This window comes from Mixophyes fleayi, chromosome 4 (assembly GCF_038048845.1).
Source record: "Mixophyes fleayi isolate aMixFle1 chromosome 4, aMixFle1.hap1, whole genome shotgun sequence".
Lineage (NCBI taxonomy): Eukaryota > Metazoa > Chordata > Amphibia > Anura > Limnodynastidae > Mixophyes > Mixophyes fleayi.
Genome location: NC_134405.1, coordinates 24,157,485 through 24,180,432, shown reverse-complemented (window position 1 = coordinate 24,180,432; position 22,948 = coordinate 24,157,485). Strand labels below are relative to the sequence as shown.

The following is a 22,948-nucleotide window of genomic DNA, read 5'->3' as shown; positions in this document are numbered from 1 at the left end:
TGCTTACTAACACTGTCTAAGGGCTAGATTTACTAAGCTGCGGGTTTGAAAAAGTGGGGATGTTGCCTATAGCAACCAATCAGATTCTAGCTATCATTTTGTAGAAGGTACTAAATAAATGAAAGCTAGAATCTGATTGGTTGCAACATCCCCACTTTTTCAAACCCGCAGCTTAGTAAATCCAGCCCTAAGTCTGCAAACTGACTCAACATTGTACCTAGATCAAATATAGTTGTTTCCACAGTTTGTTTAACAGACAACTTTGCAATAGTAGATTTTTAAATGAACAGCAGCTGTTTGCAACAATTCATACAAAGATTTACTTTTGTCATATCAGGTCCTGTCCACACCACATTTACAAAGAAGCCAATAACAGCAGTGGTTGACCCACGTCTCTCTATTCCAGTCAAACATGCTAATTCATGCAACCTCTGAATCCCTGCTCCTATATCAGATCATGGTGTTTTAGGTACCAGGTCAGACGGGTGATCATACACTTGTGCAATTGTATCTCTCCCTAAATGTAACGCTGAAAATGCATTTTCACTCTGCTCTCTGCATATATAATGTGACATGGTGATCCCCACTTAATTATCCCAATCCAACACTTTCAGTGTTAGTTAACATTACACCGTGAGCTCCTGTTTCCCATAATCTTAGCATTCAGCTTATCAAATCCTCATTATGTCTTTGTCTGTGTTTATTTCCTGTTACAGTATATGACCTGGTTTCCTAAATCCATCTTTCTACTGACTGCAGTAGAAATGTCCCACTTCCATCTTGCTTATAATCTCTTTTCTGCAGCTTAGTCATTGTAGGTAATAATTGTACTGCGATATCTTCTGTGTAATTAATCTCTTCATCAGAGGAATCTGTACCAATAAGGGTTAAACCCTCCCAGGCATATATCTGAATCAGTGTTCTCCCTCCATGTTTGTTGATTACATCATCTACCACATATTTGGAGGATTCTTGCTCTAATTCACCATTCTGCTTTTGCTGGTCCGTCATGCAAATTCTGAGTAAAGCTGGCTGATCGTTCAAAGCAAGATTCTCATTCTTCAATCTTTCACATTTACTGTCTTGACCTACCATAAATTTTGCACAGATGTGTAACACATGAGCAGCTATGTAGCTTACATACCCTGATAGATCCAGGGCTGGTGCTAGGGTCCTTGGCACCCTGGGCACACTTTCAAAATCGGCACCACCCCCCCCCGGCACATTTTCAAAATCGGCACCCCCACCTGGCACACTGTCAAAATCGGAGCCACCCCCCTCCCCACGTCTTTTCTTACCTTAACTTGCCTCCTCTCTGCTCCGTCTCCTCCCCTCCACTCACTGACACTGTCGGGCCGTGATGATGATGTCACGGCCCGACAGTCAGTGAGTGGAGGGGAGGAGACGGAGCAGAGAGGCGGTGGTGGTTATCAATAGCCCATTCCCCCTCCCCGTGGATTTATCTGAAGCTGTGCGGGGGCCGTGAAAGGTATGGTCAGCGGTCGCCACACAGTTTTAAAGTAATTTTCATTCTGTGGCACCCTCCAGAGCCAGGCACCCTAGGCAACTGCCTAACCTTGCCTAATGGGAGCGCCAGGCCTGGACAGATCTATGTTACATGCTGCCTGATGAGGGTCAACTTAACCCACTGGTATACCATTTTTAACAATTTCCCTCATACATAAATTCCACATTCCATTTGTCCACCATGAAGGAATTCAATCTATTTTCCCTTTTAACTTTGAACATCATATTTTAATTCATTAATCATGTTTACCCAGTGTTAATTTACAATTAAAATAAACCACTGATATTCTGCCAATGTTGTTCCCAGTGGAACATATGTTCAAATAATACCAGTTCATTATTAAGTGACTATAAGAAACTTACTAGCAATAAAAACAAATGATTAAATAGTTACAAACAGTGATCAGTCAGGGAGCCGCATTGTCTCATTTCAGACACCTGGGGGTAAATGTATCAAGCTGAGAGTTTTCCGGCTGGTTTGAAAAGTGGAGATGTTGCCTATAGCAACCAATCAGATTCTAGCTATCATTTTGTAGAATGTACTAAATAAATGATAGCTAGAATCTGATTGGTTTTTCAAACCTGCCAGAAAACTCTCAGCTTGATATATTTATCCCCTGATTTCTTTAGAGAGAAGAGTTCTGGACATCAGTTTTCTTGTGATCCCAATGTGAGGCTGGACTTTCTTTGTCATACTTATATAGATATTATCTTTAAGATGTCTCCCTTGACCATGACCATGACCATATAAGGTAATATTACAATTGTGCATGTATCATTCCCTTAGCACAACATACCAGCAATTGTTACATCATCCAAGTAGAAACAATAGTATACATTGAAGGTATATAGTCACACATAAAGCACATTTCTGTTTAACCCTTACATATTGTACCCCATAAAAAAAGATGATCATACACAGGGAAAGCTTCATATCACTCGTGTGTTCTGAATTTTTTTGCAGCTAAGTCAGTATCCCTAATTGTTGAAAATAGCTGTGATCAATATAATATTTTTCAGGGGCTCTAATGCAGATTTGAGTCATCCTATTGCTTGCGAGCATAGAGCTATTATCTATTTGTCTTGTTTTATTACTGTGTTTGTTACCAATAATTCAAAATAAAAATAATAATAATTACAGAAGTTTTCTTATACTAAATGAATGTGGACAGCGCAGTTATCTGAAGAATGATAGACGTTCCCACTTTGTATGTTGTGCTTAGCAGTTTTTTAGATGCTTATTGATGTGAGCATCCTGTCCAGTGAGGAATGCTTAGGTTTTCCATGCAGAGCAAGATATATAGGAGCTAGACCAGTGTTGGCTAACCTGTTACATTCCAGGTGTTGTAAAACTACAAGTCCCAGCATGCTTTGCCAATATATAGCAGCTTATTGCTGGAAAGTTATGCTAGGTCTTGTAGTTTCACAATACCTGGAGTGTCACAGATTAGCCAACACTGAGCTAAACAATAATTCTATAATTCCCTATTTACATATTTGGAGGACCCAGTATTTTGGTGGCAGAAGTCTGATATCATTACTGCACCCATAACTTGTTCTGTAGCAAAGTGAAACATACACTAATAGAATGCAGGGAAGCTGGTTTCCTAATCATGTTTATAAAACTATCATTGGGGTACTATGGTTATATCCTCTATAAGAACCCCAATATCTAGGTAACATGACCAGGGAGTCACACCAGTAAGTGTCTGAGACGGTGGTAGTCTCTTCACCAATGCTGGTAAATCTGATGCTGAGGACACCTACAAAAGGAAACCGATTTGAGAAAACAACGACAAGAATATACACAGACTTACCTGATCAGCAACTGTCCAGATATCCGATCGTACCAGAAGACTGACAGCAGCTTCTTCCGAATGCACAGGTGACCACGCAGGTTAACTGTTAAGAGAGGGGTCCCGACATTGCCGCTTTAAATAAAAATTCATTGAGCCCGCACTGACGTCAGACAATACTGCCGGACACCTGTGCATTCGGAAGACGCTACTGTCAGTGTCCTGCTACGATTGGATATATGGAAAGTCACTAATCAGATAAGTCTATGTATATTCTTGTCATTGTCTTCTCAAATCAATTTCCTTTTGTATGTGTCCTCTGCGTTGGATTTAACAGCATCGGCGTCACGTACCTCACCCATCTAAGAAGCCACTGAACACAGAATTGAAAAAGGGTAAGGTTTTTTTTGACAAATATACCCAACACTTTCATAGGTGTTGGTTCTATCCATCCGAATAGCAGAGCTGGACAGCGCATGTGGGGGGATCATGTGATCCCTCCCTGTCACATGACTCACCTTCTTGCAGTCCAGGATGTTAGTGCGCATGCCCAAGGTTTTCGGTCAGCGCATGCGCACTAACAAAAAAAAGAGGAGAAGATCAACGCAGCTTTCTTCAGATGAGAAGAGGCTGCGATAAGGAGGTGAGTCACTTCACAGTGGCAGCAGGTTATCAGCACTGCAGTCCCTCAGAACTTTCTTGATACATTGCTGGAAACTTTCAAACCTTATCAAGTAGATAAGGATTGAAAAGTTTCAACACAAAAAAACGATGGATGATAAATAGGCCCCTTAGTGAGCATGCATAGTCCTGGGGGTATATTTACTAAACTGCGGGTTTGAAAAAGTGGAGATGTTGCCTATAGCACCAATCAGATTCTAGTTCTCATTTATTTAGTACATCCTACAAAACGACAGCTAGAGTCTGATTGGTTGCTATAGGCAACATCTCCACTTTTTCAAACCCGCAGTTTAGTAAATATACCCCCAGGACTGTGTTTATTACACTGTTGTGTGTTTGAAGACTTTTTTTTTCACTTTGAGAAGTCCGCCTAGAAATGCGCTTCTCTGCCAAATTGCAACTAGAAGGTGCAAAATGTGTCTCATTAAAAGTATAGAAAAAGACCAGTTTAGTAAATCTAGCCCCTAATGTTCCCTTCGCTCTCATGATTAATTTAAGCGATACATGAGTCTAAATGGAGTAATATTAAAAGAAAACTGAAAAATGCTATTGAATGATATGGTTGGTTCTAAAGTGGTCGGAATTTGAACTGATGTGACGTCTACCCTTTGAGACAGTGTGATCCTTTAGATTTGTGCATCTCCCCACCAAAATTTGAAGCACTTCAAGCCTACAAAGGCATTTTCCAAGTGGTGTGTACCGGGCGGACCATTTAGGCAACCAGCCTTTCTTATCCTCTCATCTACGTCAATAAATGTTTAGTGCACACTATCATCATCGTCATCAACATTTATTTATATAGAGTCAGCAAATTCTGCAGCGCTTTACAATTGGGAACAAACATTGATAAACAATACTGGGTAATACAGACAGACAGGTAAGGGGGCCCTGCTCACAAGCTTACAATCTATGGGACAATGGAAATTTGAAACACAAGGGCATGTGCTACATCATATTGCACACTATTTAAAACAGCATCTTATAAGCAGTATTCAATGCTGTAGTTGCCCTCCCACCACCTCCCAACACTTTAAGAAGCTATTCTGATATCAAAACTGGGAATGTTCATAAGTACAATTATAATTTGTGTAATTATTTCATGTATTTTCAGACATTTTTTCTGAATTCAAAACCCATCAGTCCGAACTCTTAGTTGAATTAGAAGATTCTGTCACCATCAACTGCTCGTACTCCATCCCACCGGACAGAGACCCTATGTGGATTGGAACTTACTGGAGAGTTGGCAGCCCAAGTAATATTTATGCCTATCACCCCTCCAAAGACTTGGTACATTCCAATTACAAAGGAAGAACGGAATTAAGAGGACCGGCTGACCTCCATATAAAGGGGGTTGGAGAAACAGACTACGCTACATATTACTGCTTTGTGGTGTTCAAATTCTGTGTTGGTCCTAACATTGTCAGCTCGGTGATCCAACACTGGAGTCATACAACATTAAAAAAAAGTAAAATTATTATCTACTGATAGAGTTACATAAATAATACACATGGAGTTGAGTTTATTGCAGCAACCATGGCTATTGCACAAGATGTGTTTTGCAAAGAACAAGACTAAGCTGAGTTATTTAGAGCTAAATTAATCATTGATCCAGCACAAATTCTCCACTTCTCCTTAGCCATTGAGATCATTCACTGGAAAATCATCATCAGCAGCAGCAGCAGCTATTTATATAGCGCCACTAATCTCGCTGCGCTGTACAGAGAACTCACTTACATCAGTCCCTGCCCCACTGGAGCTTACAGTCTAAATTCCCTAATATCAGGGCCACCTTAACAACTTTATGGGCCCCCGGGCAATGCAGTGTACCGGGCCCCTAAAAAAAATAAAAAGAATATATATATATATATATATATATATATATATATATATATAGGGGCCCCCTTAACTTACCTTAAGTCCGATCCTCTTTTTTTTTCCGCGCCGCTGAGTCTCTTCTGCCCTCTTCCGTGCTGTGGTTGCATTCACTGCGAGCATAGCATGGAAGAGGGGACCAGGGAGGGAGCCGGATCACTGCTGATGTGACCGCAAGGTAAGTATTTTAAAAAAAAAAATGTTTTTTTTTTTTTAGGATTCTGATGGGCCCCCCTTGCCTGCAGGGCCCCCGGGCACCTGCCCATCGTGCCCAATGGAAGAGACGGCCCTGCCTAATATACACACACGGACAGACAGAGAGAGACTAGGTCAATTTGACAGCAGCCAATTAAACTACTTGTATGTTTTTGGAGTGTGGGAGGAAACCAGAGCACCCGGCGGAAACCCACGCAAACACTGGAGCATGCTTGGTTCCGTCTGTGCACAAATATCACTCAGTATTACGTTCTTTATGTAATATACAAGTCTGTATTTTACTATAAAAAGAGATTTTGCAGCGAGAAGCAATCCATGGTACATAATATTTTTTTCAACTGACTTGAATATCCCAAGCTATTCACAATTAAACTATCACAGATTGATTTCGGATTCATTTAGATAAAATAAATTCTCCATAATAGTTTACATGAATAGATAAATTTAGATAAAACAGATTCTCCAAATAATCCTTAGCCATATTACTCTGTTCTCTGCAATAAATTCAACCCCATCTGTACACAGCTAACTACTCGTATCTATGTAATTAATATACTCAAAGATCATCTACTTATCTCCTCATCTTTCTCTCTTATTCCAACAATGCTGTAGCACCGAGGACTGCAACCACGGTTGCCACTGGACCCACATCTTCCAAGCATTCCATTCCTGAAGCTAACCAGTCTGACGCGGAGTTGAATAAAGACCATTCATCAGGTGATCTTGCTCAAATCTGCATCACAATTGATGAAAACAACAGAATTCTAGTCAAATTAAGGTTCACCAGCCAGTGAGAGGGTTCAAAGACCAAAGAGGGGCGGAATAGCTAGTCCTAGGGAAAGTAGTGCCCTTGTTAAAAATATTGACCTGTGAATCATTTAGACATTCTCCGATGCCTTAATTTTGTCCTCACAGATCATTTTAACAATTAAAATAGGTAAAATATTTAAATGGAATTTCGCTAGAATAAATTGTTGACTAGAGACATAAAATTTGATGACATAAATGATACAATTTTCCTTACAATCTACAGATTTTAGTGATACATATAGAGCTTGTTTTTTTTTTGTTTAGTCATATGCCCTAAGATTGATACATAGTTAGGTTAACAAAAGACACAGGTCTATCAAGAATAACCTTTCCTAAATTCTATTTAGATACTATTTCTTGCCAAGTAGGCATCCAATCCTTTTTTAAAAATCTGTTAATGAATTTGTAATCACCACATCAATGTGATAACAAATTTTACAACTTACCCACCTCATGGTGAAACTATATTTCTTACTTTCTATTTACAATTGATGGCTCCTTGTCCTTGGTACAAAACACTCAATAGACAAATGCTTGTATTGTCTTTGCACATATTTATACATATTAATTAGTGTGACAGGATGGACCTCTTATGCCAACCTGTCTGTTGTGTTGCTGGGGACTGACTGGGCTTGCCTTGCCACCGTCCTCTTTTCTTTATTCCAATTGCACCCTCTAACTGCAGTAGGAGGGGCTTTGGCTGCTGCCACCACTAGGCTTCTTAGCGGCACCTAGAACCTCGTCCTTCTAGATAGCTGTTGGTGCTAGTATACCCCCTTGCAGCTACACCTGGGCTGGTACCCCTGACCTCTTGCCTTCAGATTAGGGCTGCTGTGGATGGTTCCCCCTGGACTATCACACTGGCCAGAGCTGCAGGGTAGCTGGCAGAGCATTGATACTGGATGCAGGGTCCAAACCTCAGAAAAGCCAGGATAACGGGTTAGATTGGTCTAATTTGTGGTCACAGGAAGTACAGCAGGTAAGTAGGCATCAAGACAGGTTCCTTAAGCAGTGATGTTTATTAGCTAAGGAAGTCCTAAAAAGGACAGTTATATACACTAGTTTGAGGTACTAGTGATATTCAGATAGGTACAGATGGAATAATACATTACATGGTCAAACAGGGCCATTTTTATATACATTTTGACACACTTGTTAGCAGGTGGGTAAGAGCGCCCCCTGATCCTAGATGCTCCGCAAAGACTAATAAATCACATATAATAATTACCATTAGGTTGTAATATATCCTTTAACCATGGAGCTAACACAATTTAAACTTAAAGAAAATTTACATCAATTTTTTGTTTTCCTAAACTGGGTGTTAAGTTTCCTGTATTACTTGCATCCTGAGTCTACAATGTTCAGACAGGTTCCAAGTTACAGGACTTTTTTTTAGAATCCAGGATCCTTCGGACCACATATCTTAGTGGTTTGCTTGAATTTCCCCCAAGCACACTTGAAGACTGGGTTTGGCTAGGATATACTACCGGCTTCAACAATGAACAATGAAATGTGTTGGGGATCCTTAACAAAACCGGAATTTTTAACCTGAATGCTACGGAATTAACCTTCTTGATAATGGAGAATGGCCCAATAAACTTAGGGCCCAACTTTTTGCAAGGCTGTCTGAGCCTGATATTTTTTGTAGAGAGCCATACCTTCTGACCCACCTTGAGAGAGCAGATGGTACGGTGGCTGTCAGAATTTTTTTTTGCAGCAAATGAAGCTCGTCTCAAAGATGAGTGTACCTTCGTCCAGATAAGTCTGAGGTCCCTGACAGTGGAGCGGATCTCCTGGATACCAGCAGATTTGAGTGAGTATAAGGAGTTGGATCTGGGGTGAAAGCCAAAATTGCAAAAAAACGGAGAGACTTTGGTGGATGAATGGCACGAGTTATTACAAGCAAATTCCACCCAGGGCAACAAGGAGGACCAGTTATCATGGAATACTGATGTGTAGCATCTTAAAAATTGCTCTAAGGCCTGGTTAACCCTTTCGGTTTGCCCGTTTGACTGAGGGTGGTATGCGGATGACAAGCTGATTTTAATTCCGAGTAGGGTACAGAAGGATTTCCAGAATTGTGCAATGAATTGTGATCCACGATCAGAAACGATATCAAAAGGAGTCCATGGAGACGGAAAATATGTTGTATGAAGAGAATGGCTAGATCTCGAGCAGTAGGTGTCACTCACCGGAGTGTGAGTGCTACTTCTCGTGTGTTTAGGAACCGTGGCCGTCCACCATCCTGAGGGTCTGCGCATGTGCAGCCCTTTCAAACCTTCAGTTCATGTTCCTTTTAGTTAATTGGCTGATCAGGCAACACTCCCTATTTAAAGCACCTGAGGTCAATACCTCGTTGCCTGATTTTGGAGTCTCATTCCCCATGAGCCTCTGAAGGTGTTCCTGTGTTTCCTCGTGTGTTCAGCTCCTGCTGATTCCTGTTGTTCGTTTGTGGTTTCCAGACCACTTCAACTCTCTTGTGTTTCATCGTGACTGTGCCAGCTGATTCCTATCCGCTGCCTCTGTGCAACTACAGTTTCCAGTCCACTTCAACTCTCTTGTGTTTCATCGTGACTGTGCCAGCTGATTCCTATCCGCTGCCTCTGTGCTATTACAGTTTCCAGTCCACTTCAACTCTCCTGTGTTTCATCGTGACTGCACCAGCTGATTCCTATCCGCTGCCTCTGTGCTACTACAGTTTCCAGTCCACTTCAACTCTCCTGTGTTTCATCGTGACTGTGCCAGCTGATTCCTATCCGCTGCCTCTGTGCTACTACAGTTTCCAGTCCACTTCAACTCTCCTGTGTTTCATCGTGACTGCACCAGCTGATTCCTATCCGCTGCCTCCGTGTATCTACAGTATCCTGCTCACCTCAACTCTCCCGTGTTTCATCGTGACTGCTCCAGCTGATTCCTATCCGCTGCCTCCGTGTATCTGCAGTACCCTGCTCATCGCAACCCTCCAGTACTCCTCGTGTCTGCAGCCAGCTGATCCGCTCTCCGTGCTTCTACAGTGTCTCCGCTTGTGTCAACTCGCCTGTCTGCATTGGATCAACGCTCCGCTGCTTCCATCTCGTCTAGACCATCTCTACTCTTCAGCATTCTCCAGGTGTCCAGTTCGATATACTACTGCTTCCTGAGTATTGTTTCCATCCCTGCTGGTCTACCTACCTGTGCGCTGCACCTACTTGATTACCGCTTCTACCCTCCTGGGAATTCGTATCCTGCCGGCCTCCAGCCGTTCAGGTATCCCTGCACTTCTGTCTGACAGCCTGCTCTCCTGAACCACGGTATGCATACTTCTCATTGACTGTGCTGGTGTATTGCATACCTTGCTGGACTGAGTTGTTCTCCTCTGGAGTTGCCTATCCGCTGAGACTATTGCCATCATTTGACTGTGTTACCTTTTGCCTGGATAGTTCTTGTGACTTTGTATTATTGTGCAGTGCTGTTCAGTTATTACTATTTGTGCATATCTTCGTGGGATCAAGTTCAGTGTGCCCGTGTATACTCTGCATTGCATTTATCTCCCCGTGCTCTTCCTCACATATATATATTCAGTGGTACAACTTGCTAGAGGCAGACCACTGTTCCCTGTTTCCTGAGTCACCTGTTTCCAGTATCCTTTCACATAGCAGTGGTACAACTTGCTAACGCAGACCACTGACTTCCCGGATACCTTCACCTGGATTCCATTCCCTCACCTAGACAGCGGTACCACTTGCTATACGCAGACCGCTGACTCTCATCACCTCCTCGTTATTTCTGGACATTCCTCCTCACTATAGCAGTGGTACAACTTGCTATCCGCAGACCACTGACTACCCTCACGTTTCCTTGTCCATCCAGTTCCTCGTGTCAATTATCTATATATTACCAGTGCTGCTAGTCATAGACTTTCCACGGGCATTCTCTTACCATCTGCTGTCTCCTGTTCCGTGATCACCCCGCTACCAGAGTATCATATTACCACCTATACTGCTCTGGTAAGTCCATCATCTGGTGATACCTGGGTAAAGACTGCTAGTGCCCGTGACAGTAGGAAGCCGGGTTAGTGGAATGAAATGTGCCATTTTGCTGAAGCGGTCCACCACGACCCAAATGGTATTGTGTCCCGCAGAAGGTGGTAAATCAATGATAAAGTCCATGGACAAATGTGTCCAAGGCTTTGCAGGAGCGGCCAACGGAACCAACTGACCTACCGGGCGAGTCCTGGGAACTTTGTTCCTGGCACAAACTTCACAAGACAAGACGTGACTCTTGACGTCGACAGACAGTAATGCCACCATACAGTACGGGAAAGGATTTCCAATGTTTTGAACACTCCAGGGTGTCCAGCAGACTGACTATTGTGTGCTTCAGTAAGGACTGCCTTTCTTAGATGAACAGGAACAAACAAGCATCCTACCGGAGTATTATCAGGAGCCAACCTCTGGAACCTTTGTAAGGTACAGCTCAAATCTTGAGTTAATCCGGCATGGATTATAGATACAGGAACAATAGGTTCTGGGCTAGTGACCGGAGCATGATGTGCCAGGAAACTTCTGGACAGGGCGTCCGCTTGAATATTTTTAGAACCAGGACGATAGGTGATAATAAAGTTAAACTGAGTGAAGAACAGCGACCAACGAGCCTGTCGGGGGTTCAGACGTTTGGCTGACTGTATATACTGCAGATTCTTATGATCCGTTATGACGGAGATCTGGTGTGCAGCGCCTTCCAACCAGTGTCACCATTCCTCAAAGGCCCATTTAATTGCCAGCAATTCTCGGATTCCCACGTCATAGTTGGTTTCCGCTAAGGAGAACTGACGGGAAAAAAAGGCACATGGATGTAAGCGGTAAATCTGGGGATCCTTTTGTGACAAGATGGCCCCAGCACCGACGTCAGAGGCATCTACCTCAAGAATAAACGGTACCTTAGGATCCGGGTGTCTGAGGATCTGAGCGGACACAAAAGCTTTCTTCAGGGTTTCGAATGCAGTTATTGACTGTTGTGACCAAACAGCTGGATCACCTCCTTTGCGGGTCAAGGTGAAGATAGGAGCCACGATATCAGCGAAACGGCCAATAAATCTCCTGTAATAATTGGCGAATCCCAGACATCTCTGGACCGCCTTGAGGTTATTTGGTTGTACCCAATCCAAGATTGCCTGGACCTTGGTTGGGTCCATGGAGAAACCTTCTGAGGAGATTATATAGCCCAAGAAGGATACCCTCTGGACCTCGAACTCGCATTTCTCGAGTTTAGCGTAGAGGTGATGTTCCCGCAATTTCTGTAGGACTTGTCTGACATGACCTTGGTGCACAGACAATGATTTTAAATATATGAGGATGTCATCTAAGTAGACAACAAGAAAGTGTCCTAGGAACTCACGTAACACCTCATTAATCAAATCCTGGAATACAGCAGGAGCATTACTAAGGCCAAACGGCATGACCAGATATTCGTAGTGGCCCGAGAGCGTGTTGAATGCCGTCTTCCACTCATCACCTGCTCTAATACGTATGAGATTATAGGCACCACGAAGATCAATTTTTGTAAAGATAGTTGCCCCTCTTAGTTGATCAAAAAGTTCTTAACCGTAAAAAGGTTCAGCCCTCGATAATCGATACAGGGTCTGAGTCCGCCGTCCTTCTTGGACACAAAGAAGCACCCTGCTCCTACTGTGGACTTGGATGGCCTGATGAAGCCTTTCTCCAAGTTTTCGTCAATATACTCTTGCATGGATTTGGTCTCCGGACTAGAGAGAGAGTACAAGCGTCCCTTGGGTAATTTAGAGCCCGGAATGAGCTCAATGGCACAGTCAAAATCCCGGTGCGGTGGTAGAGTGTCAGCAGCATTTTTGGAGAAAACATCCCGGTAGTCATGATACTGTGAAGGGAGCTGCTCCGGAATAGAGTGAATCACACGCAGAGGTAGTGTCAAACAAGACTGTGTACAATGAGGGCTCCACTGGACAATTTCTCCTTTTACCCAATCCATGACATCCATGGTTATGGCGGGATAGCAGGGTTGGCCCAGAATTAAAGGAACCGACGGACATTCGATAAGATGGAAGACTATGGATTCCGAATGGAGAGCGCCAATGTTCAACTGTAGTGGTGGGGTCTCCCAAGTAATCTTGCCGCCTGGCAACGGACTACCGTCTAAGCCACATACCGTAATGGCAGATTGGAGTTTAATCCGCCGAATCCCAGCAGATCGGGCAAACTCGAGGTCGAGGAAGTTGCCAGCAGCTTCACTGTCAATGAAGGCCGATAGTTTCACAGAACGAGCACTGAAGGTGAGCTGTGCAGGAATCAAAACAGCATTTTTCGGGGAAACAATCTGCAGACCTAGGTGAACTCTCCCCTCGTTCCCTAGGCATGCTCTTTTCCCGGCTTATTTGGGCAGGAACGGGAGAAGTGGCCTTTTGTGCCACAATAGAGATATAGGCCTTGTGATTGTCTCCTGACTCTTTCCTCAGGGGAAAGACAATATGCCCCTAATTGCATCGGTTCCTCACCATCCGTGGAAACAGGAACGAAGGCGGATGGAGGCGATGATGTCTCCTTTTCGGTTTTCCGCTCATTAAACCTCCTGTCAATTTTAATGGAGAGGTGCATCAGATCCTCCAGAGATGTAGGAGATGGGTATTGCACCAAAGAGTCTTTGATCTGTTCCGATAGGCCGAGACGGAACTGACTACGTGAGGCGGGATCATTCCATCCACTATCAGGTGACCATCTACGGAATTCAGCGCAGTATTCTTCTGCCGACCGCCGGCCTTGTTTCAAGGCCCGTAGATGAGCTTCCGCGGAGGCCACTCGATTCGGGTCATCATATAGTAGACCCAATGCCTCAAAGAAAGCGTCTACGGACTGCATGGCAGGACTGGTCTGTGGCAAAGAAAAGGCCCAGGACTGGGGGTCACCTTGTAGGAGGGAAATGATAACCCCGACTCTTTGATGCTCTGACCTGGAGGAGCGGGGTCTCAACCGGAAATAGAGCTTGCAGCTCTCCCTGAAATTCTGAAACAGGGATCTATTTCCAGAGAAGCGATCCGGCAAATTCATCTTAGGTTCACAGGTGGAACTTGAAGTGGGTTGTGAAGTTTTTGCGGCTTCTTCTTGAACAGACAGACGCTCAGCCAATCCCTGGATCATCTGATACAAGGACTCAACATGGGCTGCTAGGGCTTTTGCCGGAGACGGTGTGGATCCACTTGCATCCAATCCAACCTCGTCTCCGTGAGTGGGCCGGTTATAATGTTAGGAACCCCTCCAGCCGGCACAACACAACCCGGAGTCTACTCTGCCAATCAGGTGTTCACTGGAGCCCCTGATGGTGGGGACAGACTGGGCTGCAGACTGACAGAAGGTCGTGAGGTGTGTACCGGCTGGGGAGAACCCAGCAGGTGGACTGAGGTCCACGCAGAGGTCAAGGGCCGGCAGCAGGTAGCAAGTCCAGTTTAACAGGCCGGGGTCAAGGGTCACAGGCAAACACGAGAAACAGTAGACAGGCCAAAGGTCAGGGTCACGGGATACACAAGCGAAGTCCAAATCCAAAGCCAAGGGTCATACACGAGAGGTCAGCAGAATACAATAGACAGGAACAGGAACAGGAACAAGCAGGTCAGCAGACTGTGGGACAGAAGCTATAACCGGCAATGAGGCAGCAGACCTCATTGCCCTAAATACTGAAGCAGACCAATGAGACCCCAGCTCTCTAATTACATCAACTGGCCAAATTAGCCCGCAGGCTTGCCCCGCTGTTGCGCACGCGCCCGGCTGCCCTGCAATGCCGGGACGCGGTGCTGGAGAGAGGAGCGTCTATCCGTTGGCACGGCAATGGCAGGCAAGCCCCCGGAAGTGACGTCCTGGTCTCCATAGCGACGGCCGGGACGGAGGTAGGAGAGTCACGGCGGCTGGGCACCGCCGCGGCTCATAACAGTTATCAACACATATGGACATCTCACTTTCTAGGCAATCTACATGGTCATTAATACACTTCAACCAGTCTGAATATGTTCCATTTATAACTACCCTTCATCTTATATCCCTCAAACAATACTCTACTGAAGTACATATTTTTCCCTTAGATTTAGTACCTATATATACCCTATGTATCATAAGCCATTAAACAGTATTGAGCGCTTGTATAACACATTACATTGTCTTGCCCCTGCCCATTCCTGGCAGGTGTGGGCAATAACCTCCAACATTTTTCAATATTATTACAAAGTATTCTTAATGCCACCCAGTTGTCAAAATTTTCTAGGGAGAACACTGTATGTGTGTGCCATTGCACTGATATCCAATATGTTTTTGCTACAGTTAGTCATCTGGAAATGGCCAGTAGATGTCAGCTCTGCAGCTCAGAATTGTTTTACTGGCTGGTTCTGATCTTCTGACAGGGAGGTCTCAGCCAGTGTTGCTCCTTCTGTGTGTGCCTAGACTCCTTCCTAGTGGGCAGACTGGTTGGCTGGCAAGGGGATGGGCTGCCCTAAGATTATGAGCCGGCGGGTGGTTCAAACCTGAGCTTGGTCCCCTCCAGCCATGCCGAACGCATTCTTACATCCTTGGCCCCATGCCGAAATAATTTCTGTATCTGTACAGTGTGTGTAGGGGTGGTGCAGTGTGTCAGATGGCAGATGGATATAGTTACTTGGTCACACCGTTTCTTCTTTTGAGCTCTGTTTCCCTCCCGCTGATGAATACACCAGCTCTTCTCTGCTTGTCAGGTACACCCATGGTGAGCACTCTCTGTGCGACCCCCACCTCTCCCGCACAAGTGATTTGGTCCTTTATCTGCTGTTCAGGCAGCAATCTTTGTATCCTCAACTGCTCTTCAAGCACAGCAACTGTGCTTGCGGTTTCAAACGAGGTAGGAAAAATCACTACTATCACTGAGGAAGCCTCGGTTATGTTGAGGTGAAACGCGTTGGTTATCTACTATTCAGACATTTACTGCTGATACCTCTTATGCCGAATATCTCCTTGCGAGTTCTTCACTTATATATCTATCAGACACTTATGGCTACAGCTCTTTAGTTCACCAACACACATCTCTCCCTTCCAGCTGGAAGGGGTATACGGAACTATGTGGAAACACTAAAGAGAATGACTGTACCCTCTCACCACTAACCGTAAGTCCTCCTTGGAGTCTTTGGAATCTCATTGTTGGAGCCATTTAAAGAAAGTGTATGGGACATTCCGTACATTCTTTGACAGACTTTATCTGCAGACGCTATCTCAGAAATATTTTGCAATTTATGTAAAGTCTATATCTTGGACTTGACTTTATGTTTTTATACATGTGCACTTTATTTATTGATCTCTGTATCCATTACGTGATTTCACTCTGGCCAGAGTTGTTTAGCTATATGCTATGTTATAAAGAGATATTACTATATATCACTATTGCTATATTTGGATTTATTACACTATTTAGTGGTGGAGCGCCAGGGAGTAGCAATTCTATATTCAATTTTTTTGAGTGGCAGAGAAACCACTCTCATCCCTATTAGGCAGCACCCCACTGTATTACACCCTTTTCAGGAAATAGACAGCGCTTGGTTATTATCAATAGGAAAAAGCAGTGTCTGTTTGTAGTGTTCATCTGGATTTAATGATTATTTGATTGTTTTACAGCTCAGAATACAAGTCAGATGACATGGATCATTGCATCAGTTGTTGTCCTGCTCATTGTGATCATTCTGTGTGTTATATTCATTGTCCTAAAGAAGAAAGGTGAGTGTATCTTTAAAATTGTGCTGGAAACATACACTTATAAGTTCATTCCTATGGGAAACAAATGTAAAAGAATGAAGTCTAAATTAATGTGGCCAAATAAAAAGGGAAGCCAAGAAATGGAAAGGAAGTGGTGTACATTTAAATTGCTTAAGTCTGAAAGGACTGGAGAGTCCTTCCGTATTGAAAAGGAATGTAATAAAACATACAAAAAGGAAATTAGGTTGGCTAAATGAGAAAATGTAATTTGCAATTTCTTTTTGATTGTCTAATTTAGCCAATCTGATTTCCTTTTTGCATGTTTAACTAGATAAATGGCAAAAGGATTAAAAGAGACAATATAGGACCCCTAATATGTGAGATGGGTGGATTGATTGATTAATGATAATAAGGAAAATGCAGGAAGTATCAAACACTTTCTTTTCTTTAGTATTTACTATAGAGGAACAAATGGTAGGAATAATACATAAAAACGGAAATGGAACTGTACCATTAATTAATACTTGACTGAATAAGGCAGTCCAATGGTGACTGAATAAAATTAAGATAAATAAAGCTACAGGTTCAGATGGCATACACCCAAGGGTTCTTAGAGAGCTAAACTCAGAAATAGCTAGACCGCTATTTTTAATTTTCATAGATTCAATTTCATCAAGCTCAGTACCAAGGGATTGGCGAATAACAGATGTGGTGCCGTTGTTTAAAAAGGGAAAGAGATTACAACCAGGGAATTATAGACCTGTAAGCCTGACATCAATAGTTGGGAAACTACTGGAAAGTATATTAAGGAATAGTATTTAGGATTACTTGGTGCACAATAAGATTATTAGTGGGAATGAGCATGGATTTGTAAGGGATAAATCATGTCAAACTAATCTAATTAGTTTCTACGAGGAAGTTAGTCTGCACATAGACCAGGGCAGCACAGTAGATAAAAATAAGGGAACTGGATCTAGGAAACAACATTTGAACTTAGGTTGAAAACTGATTGCCCAATAGGGAACAGAGAGTTGTGATGAATGGAACATTTTCTAATTGGTCATAAGTTTTAAGTGGTGTACCTCAAGGTTTCATGCTAGGGCCACTCCTTTTTAATATATTTATAATGACCTTCATGATGGGATAAATTTAGGGGGATCTGGGAGTGCTTGTAGACTGTAGACTTAGCAATAGTGATCAATGTCAAGCAGCAGCTGCAAAGGCCAATAAAGTATTGGCATGCATAAAACGGGGGCATAGATTCAAGGGAAGACAATGCAATTTTGCCACCATATAAATCATTTGTTAGACCTCATTTTGAATACAAAGTACAATTCTAGGCACCACTGTATAAAAAAAAAGACACTTTGGAGCTAGAAAGGATTCAGAGAACGGCAGCAAAATTTATAAAGGGTATGGAGTCATTACATTTTGAGAAAAGGTTAGCCAGTTTAGACATGTTTACTTTAGAAAAGAGGCATCTAGGAGGATAAATGATCACTATGCACAATTACATTAAGGGTCAATGCAGATAAATTTCATGGGGACTTTTCACCCCAAAGACTGTACATGTAACACACGGTTACATCCTAAAGTTAGAGGAGAGGATGTTTCACAACCAGCAAAGGAAGGGGTTCTTTAAAGTAAGGGCAGTCATGATATGGAATTCACTGCCAGGGTAGGTTGCAATGGCAGTTTCAATTGATATTTTTAGAAAGGGTAGGACAAGTTTTTAGTGGAAAACGGTGTTCGGGGTTATGACCGTTAATTAAAATGAAGGATAGTAGTGGATCCAGGGAGAAATAGGACTGCAATATTGGGCCAGGAGGGATATTTCCTCCACCCAATTTAAGCAGATTGTCGGTTGCTTCATCTGGATCAATTTCAAATATAAGAGAGGGATCGTAGGAGTTTTAAAATAGATTGAACTTGATGGATTAGTGTCTTTTTTCAATCTCATCAACTATGTTACTATGTTATGCTAAAATGGGAAGTAAAATAAATTAAAGGAGGAAAAAAGAACTTGTGATTGTTGAATTTGTCCTTCCACCAGTGATACAGACAGAAGGGACCTATGAGCCTGTCTCTCCCCCTGCAGGGTGACACAGTGACACAGGCAGAAGGGAGCTACGAGCCTGTCCCTCCCACTGTAGGGTGACAGACTGACATAGACAGAAGGGAGCTATGAGCCTGTTCCTCCCACTGCAGGGTGACACAGTGACACAGGCAGAAGGGACCTATGAGCCTGTCCCTCCCCCTGCAGGGTGACACAGTGACACAGGCAGAAGGGAGCTACGAGCCTGTCCCTCCCACTGTAGGGTGACAGACTGACATTGACAGAAGGGAGCTATGAGTTTGTTCCTCCCCACACAGGGTGATACAGTGACATAGATAAAAGGGAGCTATGAGCCTCTTCTTCCTCCTGCAGGGAGACACAGACAGAAGGGAGCTACGAGTCTCTCCCACCCCTGCAGGGTGACTCAGCAATATGATATATGGAAAGATCTTAAAAATAGGTTTGGCTTATATAAGGATAAGGGGTTTACAGATCAGCATCATCCTCATCATCATCATCAACATTTATTTATATAGCGCCAGCAAAGTCCGTAGCGCTTTACAATTGGGAACAAACATTAATAAGACAATACTGGGTAATACATACAGACAGAGAGGTAAGAGAACCCTGCTCGAAAGCTTACAATCTATACAACAATGGGAGTTAGAAACACAAGGGCATGTGCAGATGACTAAAGTCTAAGTTATAAGTGATCAGAACACGAGGACATGCACTGAAACTTAGTTTCAGAGGAAATTTGAGGAAAATTTGTTTAAAGGGGTAGTGGATAAGTTCAAAATCCTCACATCAGAAGACAAAGAGGCTAATACAGTAGAGCAATTTAAACATGGGAAATACATAAGGATATCCTTACAAGGAACTAAGGTTCAAGTAGGGTTTGAGGTAGGTTAATAAATGGGCAGACTAGATGGGCCAAGTGGTTCTTATCTGCCATCAACTTCTATGTTTCTACGTTTCTAAATTATACAAAGCAGCCAATCACACTGTAGTACCTTTTCATGGGCTGCCTTTCTAGATCCCATCCTGATCTATCTTAGGTAGTGTATTGCTTGTAGTCCTACACAGCTGGCTACTGTATATCAATATGATATGATTATTTTACCTGTCAATCTCCAACACTGATATTTGATAGCAGAGTCAATCTGCATACTGGGTGGAGTCTGGAGATGTGATTGATTGTGATGTGACCCAGCAAATTAGTAAATATTTTACTACTTAATTAGTGAGTCACTGGGAGCAAGTGATCTGGAGCAGAGAACATGTGGCCTTCTGGCAGTGGCATAAGTCTGCTGTACTGGATGATGTGCGTTCAGTATCGGGAGATTGGTGGTTCTGGCATATGTAAGGATCATGAACCAATGGCCTGTTCATAGGAACTGTTATTTACATTACTGGGGACCCGTTTAACATCCTGACTCAGTGGTCGGATGGCTGGCCTACTGCTGCAGCCTTATAGGAGGCCAGTACATTTTCATTATCTGTTAATACCCTGAGAACAGTATAGTATGATTATGAGTGCTGATCCTTAGTGTGTTGTACTAGTGCAGTAATCACACCATGTATATCAGTTCTGTGTTGTCATTTGCGTAATAGTTACGATAACCACCTAGATCTACCAATCTCCCGATACTGAATGTACATCATCATCATCATCATCAACATTTATTTATATAGCGCCAGCAGATTCCATAGCACTTTACAGTTGGAAGCAAACAGTAATAAAACAATACTGGGTAATACATACATATGTAGAGGTAAGAAGGTCCTGCTCGCTAGCTTACAATCTATGGCACAGCACACTACTTGTGGTGGTGGGCAATCACGAGGTTATGATGTGCATTGTATGTAGTGATGTAATATTTATTTGCTTGTAATTTTGCTAATGTGATAGTAAGGTGTTGTCATCATCATCATCATCATCACCATTTTTTTATATAGCGCCACTGATTCCGCAGCGCTGTACAGAGAACTCATTCACATCAGTCCCTGCCCCATTAGGGCTTACAGTCTAAATTCTCTAACACACACACACAGAGAGACTAGGGTCAATTTTGATAGCAGCCAATTAACCTACTAGTATGTTTTTGGAGTGTGGGAGGAAACCAGAGCACCCGGAAAAAACCTACGCAAACACAGGGAGAACATACAAACTCCACACAGATAAGGTCATGGTCGGGAATTGAACTCATGACCCCAGCACTGTGAGGCAGAATTGCTAACCACTTAGCCACCATGCTGCCTGTGGTCTTGTGCCAACAGAGTACTATCAACATTATGCCACTGTGGAGATGTTGGGTCCAGTTGTATTATGTTTGTTATTGGTCTCTACTGTTCACTTGTTACTGCTTTTGTACTGTCTCTGTCTTATGTAGATTACCTCTGCTTTACCCAGGCTTTACTTTTGGATACTGAATTGTTCTGCATCTAGCTATAATGATGTCTAATAATTGTACATTGGTTTTCAGGTGTTATTTGCCGGAAAGAAAGAGGATTGTGAGTATATTAAAAATGCATGATTATTCTTTCTGCTACTCTCTACAATGCTTATCTGTCTTTCTCCATCTTAATTTCATATATTTACATTACAGTTTATTTTCTCTGTCTCTTTCCAGGAAAGATGTGCATTATAATACCACTGAACTTGCTCCAAAACTCCAGAGTAACTCTATGAAAAGTACGTGTGAATATACAACAGCTATAAAGAGACAGTAATCCTTGCAGCCTCGTTGTAATGTTCTCCTCTTTCTTTTCACTCAGCAGATGTACAAAATGTGGAACACAATGATAATGCAACTGGTCAAGAGGTGAGAATTTCTAACATATAAAGCAGAGTTCAGTAAGAATATACAGTTGATTTTTTCAGGACACATATCACTTTATTCTAATAACATATTGGCATAAATAGTTTATTATACCTTATGTGTTATTTAGTGAAAATGGGAGAGAAATTGGAGCATATTGCTCTGCATTCTGGTTCCGTCCTTTTTGTCACATAGTATAGTGAAAGGTTCTCCAAAAACACTGCCAGATTTGTAATACAGCTACTAAATATGTGCACTGTGTTCTACTTATGTGACCATAAAACTTTCAGTACATGTTTTTGGGTTTATTTTATTCTGTTTGTCTTCACCTTTCTTCCCCATTAGAAGAGCTAATAATGCTCTAGTTCTTTAAAACTGAGGGCACTGTGAGGATCTGCTTTGTAACTAAGTCTTTAGCTGCTACCAGGAATGTTCACCAGGATTCTCACGTGAGGCCAAGACAAGAGTTGGCATGTTGGAGTCACCATCTTGTCCATATATAACATTTTTGTCCTCAATGAATACACAGATATCCACAGCAATTTTTCCTGGGCATCCACCTACTGCTTTGGTGGAGATAGTAGGGGAAAATTGTGGTATAACCAGGTGATTGGGAGTGGTGGTGAGGTGACATGAGTGCACAGCCGGCTTCTGTACTGCTTGTAATGTTATATGAGACAAAAAGCTTTGTTACATCACATGATCAAACCAATGCTGCCTATATGCTATCACCGGCTTACTCATTGCTAGATGTTATTGGCAGATCCCAGGGGCTCCTTCCCTCTGCCAAACATTTCCCAGAAACTAGTTATCCATAGAGCAAGCAGTAGTGCAAGGAATGGTGATTGCTTGCCAAGTGCACAAGGGGGTGGAGGCCTGCTCAGCTCAGGATGAGTGGGGGAGACTGCTGAATACTAGCCATCAGATTAAGGAGTCTGATTTACAATAACTATCAGAATAGGGAGTCTGCTCTATTCTAACCACCAAGGGCCTGAGTCGTTAAGGAGAGCAGAGCTAAAAGCATGAGTAACTTTACACTTTGCAATGTTGCATTGGAGTGGGAGGTAAATTTAAAATGTGGGGACAGATTTATAGTTGGGATAAGGCATGTCCTAGATCAACTTTAAATTTCAATGTAAAAATAAAGCTATCAAGCATTTGTGTGTTACATGAGAAAACAGTCAATATTTTCCTTACATGCAAAATAATAAAAAATGTGCACCCCTTGCATTGTACATGGTTTTGTCCAGGATCATATTTACTCCTTTTTTTGCTTTACTCTCCTTAGTGACTCAGGCCCCAAGTTCTCATCTACACTAGTTTAGGGCTCGTGCCCTTTCCAATATTTGCTTTGTTCCAACTTTTCCCTTCTCATTGAGCAGTGATACCTAATCCTGGGCAGAAGTGTTAAAGAGCGTTATGCAGTGGTTAGGACTTAGGATGGTTCTTGGATGT

At 42.7% G+C, this 22,948-nt stretch overlaps 1 protein-coding gene across 3 annotated transcripts in view; it reads left to right on the top strand.

Moving 5' to 3' along the window:
* LOC142151117 (sialic acid-binding Ig-like lectin 12) overlaps positions 1 to 22,948 on the top strand; it is a 45,675-nt gene that overhangs the window by 22,343 nt on the left and 384 nt on the right. For all 3 annotated transcript variants that reach the window (XM_075206448.1, XM_075206449.1, XM_075206450.1), the window contains exons 4-9: positions 5,116 to 5,469; positions 6,705 to 6,809; positions 16,538 to 16,636; positions 21,158 to 21,185; positions 21,305 to 21,366; positions 21,450 to 21,496. In XM_075206448.1, the coding sequence (XP_075062549.1) occupies positions 5,116 to 5,469; positions 6,705 to 6,809; positions 16,538 to 16,636; positions 21,158 to 21,185; positions 21,305 to 21,366; positions 21,450 to 21,496 (695 nt within the window). The remainder of the gene's footprint in view (positions 1 to 5,115; positions 5,470 to 6,704; positions 6,810 to 16,537; positions 16,637 to 21,157; positions 21,186 to 21,304; positions 21,367 to 21,449; positions 21,497 to 22,948) is intronic.